The 10,302-nt window shown below is 35.9% G+C and overlaps 1 protein-coding gene across 1 annotated transcript; it reads right to left on the reverse strand.

Moving 5' to 3' along the window:
* Positions 1-403: 403 nt before the first annotated feature.
* ARV1 (ARV1 fatty acid homeostasis modulator) lies at positions 404-5,638 on the reverse strand. Its single transcript, XM_010168349.1, has 5 exons — positions 5,564-5,638; positions 4,277-4,396; positions 2,524-2,677; positions 1,095-1,319; positions 404-623 (listed from the first exon to the last, which is right to left on the reverse strand). Exons 1-5 carry the CDS (start codon positions 5,636-5,638, stop codon positions 517-519), a joined length of 681 nt encoding a protein of 226 aa, XP_010166651.1. The 3' UTR covers positions 404-516.
* Positions 5,639-10,302: the final 4,664 nt, after the last annotated feature.

The raw sequence follows: 10,302 nt of genomic DNA on the forward strand, positions 1-10,302 counted from the left end.
TTACTCTGCAATACTTGCCTTTTCTCTAATAATCTGTTTGCACATGTTCACTTCTCTCTGAAAATCTGTTCTTGCGGAAATATCAATTTTGGCTTTTACATTTTTCCACTGACTCTCTTCCTTCCTCTTAAGGGAACAATTCATCCTCCTCTTTCTGCCAAAACACAGTGATTGGTAGCAGTGCTGAATTTTTTTAGTGTACCTTTTTTGTTATAGCCATAGCTATGCAGCCAGATTTATAAAGCTATTGGGATAGTGACACAATCATATTTTTAATGGGAAAATATACAAGCTAACCAGAGGTTTTATGGCTCACCACATTAAATAGCCAAACTTATGAAGTCTCCCATTTTAACTCATCCTAAAACTGTCTACACTCGCCACTAATGCAAGTTTTTGTTACCTATTACTTTCTTTATCACTATGAAAATAGTGTCTTTGGAGCTTGCTGGCAGAGATCATTCTTAGAAAATGATCGTCATGTTGTCAGTATTTCTTCAGATCTGGGCTGACGTTTCAAACATCCCATCCCATTTTCTGGAACAAGCAGACCACACCATTTTCCAAAATTAATCCAAAGATGATGGCCAACCAAGGGAGCATTCGGTTCGAGTTCAATGTAACTGCAAAAGAAAAAATAACTAATTTATCACCATTTAATAAGATCATAGAAACCCTGTGAGAATTCATATTAATTTGTATGTACAAGAAATCACACAAATCTGTTAAAAGTCTGCATTCCAAAGCCATGCAAAACATTAACATGAAATTTTCATCTTCCAGACACACAAAGAATTCTACTTTATGTTTCAATGATCCACAATGACTTGTCTCAAATTCTAACTGATGAATCTGATAGATGTAATACAGGATATTGAAAGAGACGATGGCGAGATAAGAGGTGCTTTTTCTTTTTTTAATAGTGTTTTGTTTCATTCACTTTCTATTAAAGTCTAAGTGACAGTTTTAAGCTAGAGCTATTTCAGTCACATATTTGATACCAACTAAAAAATACAATGCAATAATAATGACAGCTGCATTCTCTCACATGCATTCTATACAAATAATGTAGCAATAAAAAAGCAAAAACATACCTCTAATTGCCTGAGAGTTTGATATCAAGACAAACACTTTTATAAATGCAAGGCACAAAGGTGTGTAGTCATGTTCCCAAATAACAGCTGGAATTAGCAAAAGCTTTCCATAGCTGGACAACAGCAATGCTTTGAGAAGTAAAATGAAGTCAGACTTTGTTTTCAGCATCTTAGGTCTCATCCACCATAACGTAATAAAAATGCCAAGCAAAAATGAAGTTTGTTCTGAAAGGAAATAAGGAGTTGTAAAGAGAGAATGAAGTACCAAAATCAAGTCCTTTTTTCAATGAATTTCAGTGACATTATATGTCTCAAATGCAACTGAGCCACTGCTATTTAAAAGGCATGCAAACATGAACACGTCCTCCATCTCCTGTGTTCATTCAAAATAAATCTATCACAGAATTCTGTACGTCGGACTGTCATACTCATCATTTCTGACATTGTACAGCACGAAGTTTAGCATGTGAACTTCCTTTGCTTTTCCTTTTTAACAAAAGGAGAGGGGTTTTTTCAACTGTCTGTTAGCCTGTAAAACAATATCAATATTTGTCATTTTTTAAAGGGTCACCACCTTTCCATCCAGCATGAGAAAGAACACTAAGGTGAAAATATCATTGAGCTATTGGACTTTTTTTGACACCGTGTCCCTGCATAACACTGGTACTAATGCAGATGTCAAAGCAGCTCTCAAGACAACTGTAACAGATGAATTACTACTGAAAAATGAGTTCCAACATTTTTACTGATCTGTTATGAAAGCCTACTTAGAGCAACACTAGACAATAAATGACTGAAGTCAAACTCTGAATGTCTAAGAGAAATACTAGTTTTAGTCTGCAGGCTTGATTTCAACTCTATATGAGAATAAAAATATTAACCAAAATAAAAGAAAAACCCTGCCCTGCCTTCAAATTTAGTCTTGCAGCACAGAAGTATTTACTCTTTACCAGCAATGACACTGCTCTAGATCTTTCTGTATTCATGCAAAAAAAAAAGAAAAAACCCAACCCAACACATACAGCTTTTCCCTATTATTGTTTACTTCTGTAAGGATCATCCTTAATGTTGCATCACCTTAATGAATAAACAACCTTGGAGTCAACATGAAATATGGAATCAGGTTGAGCTCTACATTGGTCTTCAAAAATATGTAAATGGATTCAGATGGAGATTTCTGAATATTGCCACTTTTCAGTGTTTTGGTATCTAATGCTTATCATACCAGCCTGAACTGTAATCAGGACCAAAATATGCATTTGCATTAAATGAAGGCAAATGATTAAGTATGCATATAATTGTTTAACCATACTGGGTAGGACATGACATCCATTCTGTATCAATTTTTGCAATACAGGCTTGATAAAAGACTCAAAGTTATTCAGTGCTTAAAAAGTAAATAGTTATATGAACTAATCATTAATCTTACCTAAAGAAGCTATACCAAACATTCTATAAAAATCCCATTCCTTGGCATATCTGATTAAGTCATCAGGATCTATATTTTGGCTTGAATCCTGTAGTTGCAACCACCTGAGATAAGCTTCACAGAGCAAGCAAAATATGCAGAGCTTCCCATGAATCTGGTACATGAAAGGATATCAAAAGCATTAGTATTAAATCAGTATAAATTAAAGTATGAGTATTAAATTGGTATTTAAAATACATTTCTACATCTCCACACAAGCACGTTCTGTAAGTTTATTATTTTTGTTTAGAAACACAACCAAATTACTTCCATTGAGCCACTACTATAGCACATCATCCTTTTAACATAAATTCACATGATAAACAAATTAAAGAAGGTAGGAAACTGCATGAACAGTTTCATATATAAGAAAGCACATAAATGTAGTTTGCAAAGCCTAGTCTATACTTTTTTTTTTTTTAAATTAGAAAGGGTGTTTCAGTTAGGAATATAAAAACAAAATTGTGCCATAGCTAGCAGAACTATACTATAAAAATTTTTAGTTTCAGGGCAACTATTTGTTCAGTGAACTAGTTTAAATACCCTTGTTTCAGTTTTTCCCTGGGACAAACTCCATTAGAAGAAACTGGTAGTGTAGTTATACCAAAATAATTTCTTAGTTCGGATAAGGGTGAAGAACCAAAAATAAAAGGAGCAATGTAACTAAACACTTAAAAAGTATCCTCTGAAGTGACTGCAAAAATGATGTCATGAGGGTACACATTTAGCATGTTTCCACATGAAACAGTCTGTAAGCCAGTGTGTATGTGGTGTGACTTCTCATTTTATAGAGATTTAAATAAACCAGTGCAATATCTGTGCGTGGATTCTACTTTTTCCATTAGAAACTAGTTAAACCAATTGCATACACACGCACAGGCTAAACCAGTTTAAAATTCAACTCCATTTATTTGAGTAGATGAAATTTCAACAGGTAGAATAGTTCTTCCAGAAGCCTCACAGAAAACATCATTACCAGTCTCCAGAAGCACTAAATTAATTAAAAATCTTTAGTCAGATTTATGCTTGAAAGATGAGGTGAGTATATTTATCTACATTGCTTAATACTGAACTGGCCAAGACGTATCAACATGAACACAGTACGCACTTATGCTTGCATAGTTTGCTCTAGATTAGCTTCCCTCTCCTGGGAAATCCATCCTTAAAGGAAAAATATGCAACTCCGTCAACAAAAGCTACAGCTCGACACTCCAGCCTGGCCAGGGCAACTAAGCTGACTATGTAACTCTGAATCAACAATGCTTCCTGCAAAAGCTACCATCTTTTGCTATAGCTTTCAGGGCATGGTTAATTCCACAGGAAGAAACTAACGAGAAATTAGTGCAGTAGGTTTAATTGGCATAGTATAGTTAATATGGTATGTTATACTCATTTATATATATTATATATAACTCCTTTCGGAAAGAATTGTTTCCAACAGAAATTTAATTTGGAAATTAATTTGAAATTAAATCTTTCTCTTCCAGTGTAGTTTAAACACATCATCCTTTTAACATTAATTATCAAGACAGGCAATTTAGAGGGTATAGAAAACTGCCTTAACAGTTCCATACAGTTCTTTCTCTTCTCTTGAAGATGTGAGATGACTGCTGTATTGAGATTTCATGTGTTCTATTCATAATATAACTGGTTCAGCTTGCTTGAACCTGTGGAAGGGCAGGAGAAGAACAGGGTAGGGGGCATAGCAACTTACATTTATCTTTGTATTGAAAAGAATGTGCCTGTATGCTTGTGTTTTACATAAAACAGCATTAATCAAGATGATAACAGGATCATACTCAATGTACTTGTCCACAGGTTTCTGGCAGGATTTCTGAAAGTCACAAAATTACAATAATTAGGGGGGTGGGGAGGGGGTGGGGGAGAAATCAAGAGTTTATGAAACGTTCCTCTAATCTTAGCACAACTGCATAAATCAAAACTAGCTATTAAATTCTTATCAGTCTTCCCTCAAGGTAATCTTAATTTTCAATAGGTTTTTAATTCATCCAGAAAAATTGTTTCCCCTCCCTTGACATTAAAACTGACAGACACGCTTCCCTTATAAAGATACATAATTGATTTTTACAGGCTCCAGATTAACACAGATGATAAAACTATGCAAGGATGTACTTAGTTATGATTTTGTGCCCTATAGGTGCAAAAAAAATAAACTACCTTCCCAATACTCAAGAAATGTACCAGTATCTTGTTAAAGGTTAACTGACCATCACTCATCTACTGGGGTTTTTTGCTATTTTTTTGGAAAGAAAATTAATTTCTTCTATCACTTCCTTCTTTTCAGAGAAGCTTTATCCTCCCATCCTACCTTCTTCTTCCTTTCAAGAAGACAGTAGAGAGGCGGTAGAGAAGACAGTAGACTACTGGTGAATTGTCTGGATGTTTCAACCAATTTATCCATAACTGAACAAACACTGATACAGAATACTGAATTATTCAGAATACTGATAACGTAGTTTTCACACACAAATATAGCCAGAGTCAGAAGTTACTACTAAACAGTGCTAAGACAGTAGACTATTACTTCTCCAACACATCTGCTGGTTCCTGCTGTGCCTACTAGAGAGGTTATTTCACCCAAGACCACTGGGAATGGCTTGTCATCAACCCCCTTCAGATTGACTGATTTACTTGCACAGGTGAGGCAAGTCAATACATTTCTTACTCCTTGACTTGAGTTAAATGAGAGGGGCTAACAAAAGGCTATTATACAACAAAAGGCTATTGTACTAACTGTGAACAGGCCAGTTAAATAACAGCCTTACAAAAGGCTCATCTAGCAGACCTGAGGGGGAAAGAACTTCTAGTAGAAAGCTGAGGAGCAGCAGCAGTTGATCACAGCAACCCCTTCGGCTCCAACAAGCACACTTGCAAAGGGTGCTGGCCTGCAGGTCAGCTTCCTCCTGCTGTCAGTCCTCCAGTTCAGCTACTTGTTTCCTCCAACCCGTCCTCAGAGAATCCCGCTGCCCTGGGCCTTCACCTTGGCTGCCACGCTCAGAGCACAACCATCACAGAAACGATCTGTGTCCATTCTCATGAGTGCACGGCTGCGCATTGCCACAAGAGAAATCCATGCTCACAGCTTCCTGAAATGCTGTGACAGTCAAAAAATGCAGCATTAGACAACACAGACAAAGTCCCAGGAAAGAACAAAAAGTTTTTTTCAATTTTATAAGGATTCCTTGTGTTTAAAGCTAACTTTGCCTTGCTATTTACCAGAATTATTATTGGAGAATTTGAGAATGCAAAATTTCACTAGCAAATTGACTCAAAAGTCCAATCTCAGATCAAGAAAAATATACAAACAAATGCATAAGTTAAATAGAGCGTCTAAGGAATGTTGCTACCACTAGTCAGCGTTTCTCAGTCCAGCTCAATAAAAAAACCCAACAAACTCATTGGGATTAGAAAAAAAAATACTGTGTATGATAGTAAACAAGCTAGAGGTAACGAACTCAAAAATTGACTCCATTAGCCAACAGTTTGATAGGTCTAAAATTAAAGTGAGGATGGAAGAAAGGACATAATTAAGAGCAGACCACAGCTACAGGATTTAATAGAGTGAAAAAGAAATTGCAACTGTAATTAAAGGCACTGTCTTGCTTCATTTCTTTCTACAGGGAAATCGTGAACAGGTATTCTTATAGGTGGTAATTTATGTATGTCAAATCTCTGGGTTGATGTAGCACAGGAAAACTCCAATTTTTTTATAGGCTTATTCACGCAAGCACTGGACAAGCACATACAAAAGAAGATTATTCTTGAACACAAGAGGTTAGATGAAGGATATCCTACATACCCCAGGATTTATTATGCTCTCAAATTTTCCTACAACAGAACATTTTTTGACCAGGTTCAAAAATCTTTCTAAGAGGAGTAAAGAGTCCCAACCAAACACCGGTGAAAAAACTTGCAGTTAAGAGGTACTGAAAAACTTTCACTGACAGCTGACATGAATTTTAGACAAGTAAAATATATCAGACCAACCCCCCAGGCAAAACCAATACAGAAATTCTACTGCAGATATGTAAGACTGCTACAAATGAATACATTGATAGTGGTGTTACCCATAAGAACGGGTCTGCTCCACAGCTTCTGGCAGCCACAATCAAATCTACTGCAGCTGTGAGAATGATATTTAATTCAGTATTTCAGCATACCACTGCCAAACATTTAAGGATCCTATTTCTCTTGTGTTGCTTCATCAGGAAAAGAAAATCTGCTGTATTGCAAAAGACCAGCCATTTTCAAGGACCCTTCATGCCCACAGACACACACATTCATGTCTGCCTGTCTTCTGGCACTAGCTGAGCCCTATTCTCAATATACCTTCGTTATATCTGAGTCTCAACTGTACGAAGGAAAAGTCCTTTGTGCGTATCCAGCCAGTGACCTTGCCAGCGTGAGCTCATTCAGGGGCTTGTGAGACCTACAAACCACCTTACTGCAAAAGACTCGTGTGCACTGCCACAGACTCGTTGGACAAAATGAAGATGACACTTCCTACACCATGAGAACCTTACAGAATTAACAGACCCTCTAGGATGAAATTTTCTCCAGATGTGGATTTTTTCTTATTTTTTTCCAGCTATACTACTAAATCATCTGACACAAACCTTAGATGCCTAGGAAGGAAGCTTCTGACTAGAGCTTGACACCAGCAAAATCAGTGCAAGCAAGGGTTAATGCAGTTTAAGTATACATGGTTTAACTAGATAGCTTTATCTAGTTAAGTGGTGTAACTTTACAGACATTGACAATCACTGACCATTTCAGAGCAGCTGAGCTGTAGGGAACCTCTCACAGGCTTACTTTTAAGATGTCAGTCACGCAGTTCAGAGTGAACTACAACACTGGTGCTCACACCTCACTGCCAGTGGCAGGTCTGCACAACGGAAAAAAAAAGGACTGCAGGAGGCACGTCTTTAACTAAACCGAGCTTTTTCCATCTTCTTTGGGCTTCTTCGAAGAAATGCCTCAGTTATCATAACCAGTTCTAAAATTATAGAAAGAACTAACTGGATTTCTCTATGTTTTTAACCAGTTTTGAATTTCTTCCTTAAATACGTAACTGACATCAGAAACAGGAAATAATCGGCAACTTTCCTTGAAAAAACAGACATTACTTTGATTAAAAAGTACTTTCAGATTATGTTGCAGAAGAGAAAGGTCAAGCTTGACCACCATAAATTCTATTTGCAAATCTTCTAAATTGGGAAATCTCAGGAAAATTACAAATGTGTGATAGTGACACATAGAAGTCCAAAAGATACTGTAAAAATAAAAAAAATACCCTAAAAAGGGTGTTGAATGTATTTCACTATTCTAATGAATTTAAATGGATATTAGTCTAGGAACTATTTAATTGATTAAAGTTAATTAATCAAATATTCCTAAATATGACTATGCTTTTCTGTTGTTTCAAAAAAAAAAAACGCTTCCATTTTCATAACTTAGCAATTTTATTATCTTAATTTTTTTTTTTTTTAAATAAGCAAAGGCAAGTTTAAGAAAAAACTAAATCTTCAAAAACTATTACAGCCACGTTCTTCATAGTGTAGCATATTAGATTCTTTCTGCTCAAAGCAATCCAAAACAGTTAAGGAAAGTACCATATGTTTTAACATCTCGGTTGTATTACATAGGACAAAAGTAGTGCTGAGATGATGTCTGCATGTTTATCAGCCTTTTATAAAACACTACTCAAAAGACACTTCCTCTTCTTTGTTCATCAAAGATACTCAACTCCAAACAAAATTCACAAACAATACAGTGTACAAACACGTGAGGAAATACCTGCTAACACTGAAGGGCAAAGTTCCTAAAGTATACCAACGTGGCTTTTTTAGAATGGTTTCTCCAACATTGAAACGTAAGTGAATTTCTAAGTAAAAGTATTTTGGGATAGAGGTGGTGGAAGGGGAAAAGTGTTCTTGAAGAGGAAGCCATAGGACACTACAGAAAATATAAATATACACTGAATAACCAACCAGGCTTCACCTTGAACTAAAAATAACATGAAAACTACACCACGAATATGTTTGCAACTCTCTGGATATTAGAAACACCAGTGAAAGTCTCATTTTAGTAATCCTTTCTCCAGGGACTGGAGTTTGGCAAAATTAAGCTACAATTTTTTGCTGGACTACATATACAGCAAATTTTAATAACATTTACATAATTTCAACATGAATATAGACCCATTTACATAGGTTCAGAGGGCAAACTCACGTGGATTCATCATCTTTTGAGAGCACCCTTAATCCCAGTTGCACCCTTAAACAATAAAATGTAATTAGCTCTGCTGCTTTCAGGAATAGGTTCTTTATTAGGGATGGGGCTAAGTGTCATAATAAGCTGAAAACCAAAACAGCCTAGTTTCAGATGCATTCCATTTCAGAAAAGTGAAATTAAAAACACTGCTTTATAATTTTTCCTATACGATATGTTTTCCAGTAGAGAGTTGGTGTGTAGATTGAGTAAAGCAAGTAAAAAAACAACAACATACTTTATTTTCCAGGATGATCTTTGTACTCTTGACAGATTCTTTACCTTTCCACATAAATGCTCTGCATTCAAAGCATTTAGAGTCTCTCTGCCTTGATGCAATAAAAGAGATTTACAATTATTTTTTAATTGCAGAAGAGCTAAATGAAGTGCGCACTGCTCAGGCAATTTGGTTTTATTACAAAACACAAAGGGGATCCTGACTGAGCTCTACATATTGCAATTAATAATTTCTTTCCCTTTGTTAGGGTCTGGAACAATTAACATTTTTAAAACTTTATTTTTAAACACAACAACGTATGTGTAATTTTAAACCAAATTTTTAAAAATTGCATTTTTTTCCTTCTATTTTTGAATAAGATAAGTTTGCTAATTTCTTTTTATATTCATTGCACCTGGACTACAGAATTTATCCCAGGTTAGCTGAATGTGTTTTTTCCATGGTCCCCCCCCAGTAGCATCAGTACTGTAGTGGCAATGTTACCTGAACGGTATTTTTTGTTACTGTTGTTAATGGTTGGTTCGTAACATATTCAGTGAAGATACACTGTATTACTTACAGATCACTTAAGTTTCAAGGATCTCAAAATAATTAACAAAAATCTCCTCTGTAGAGAACCACCTAGGCTTACTTCCACCATCACTTTTGGTTTGGAACGTGGAAAATGTCAGCACATTCACAGCCCAGGACTGGAACCAGACCCATGAGTTGCAAAGCAACCATCACAAGTCATCTTTGTGGGAAGCAATCCCAAGGTGCCTTCAACCTCAAAGATGTTGTTCCCAAAGATGCTGAATGACAGAAATGGCAATTCCTGAGAATGGCAAACACCTTTTAGATGCAGATTTATTAATTTATCAAGGATAACTTCAAACTAGCATGGAGAAGTCTGTAGGGCAGTATAAAACAGTGATGATCTTGGCAACGTTCTGCTTGTTCCTGATTTTCTGAGGCCAAAATAAGGAAAGAAATCCTTTATGTTACATATCATATGGAACAAACATTGGGTTGTTGTTTGTTCCCCCCCACCCCTTAATGTGTCAGTATTTTCATGTAATACTTGAAAATATGAATGAAACACAGGTATCCCAAAGCTTTTTAACAAAAAAGTATCAATCCTTCTATGTGCTTTTCACTTTTTCTCCCTTATGGTACAATGGGATAGCAGTACTTGATGTTCTAATTCCACAAAAGTGGAATTCAGATGAAAA

The sequence above is a fragment of the Antrostomus carolinensis genome, unplaced genomic scaffold (genome assembly GCF_000700745.2).
Source record: "Antrostomus carolinensis isolate BGI_N321 unplaced genomic scaffold, ASM70074v2 scaffold53985, whole genome shotgun sequence".
Taxonomy (NCBI): Eukaryota; Metazoa; Chordata; class Aves; order Caprimulgiformes; family Caprimulgidae; genus Antrostomus; species Antrostomus carolinensis.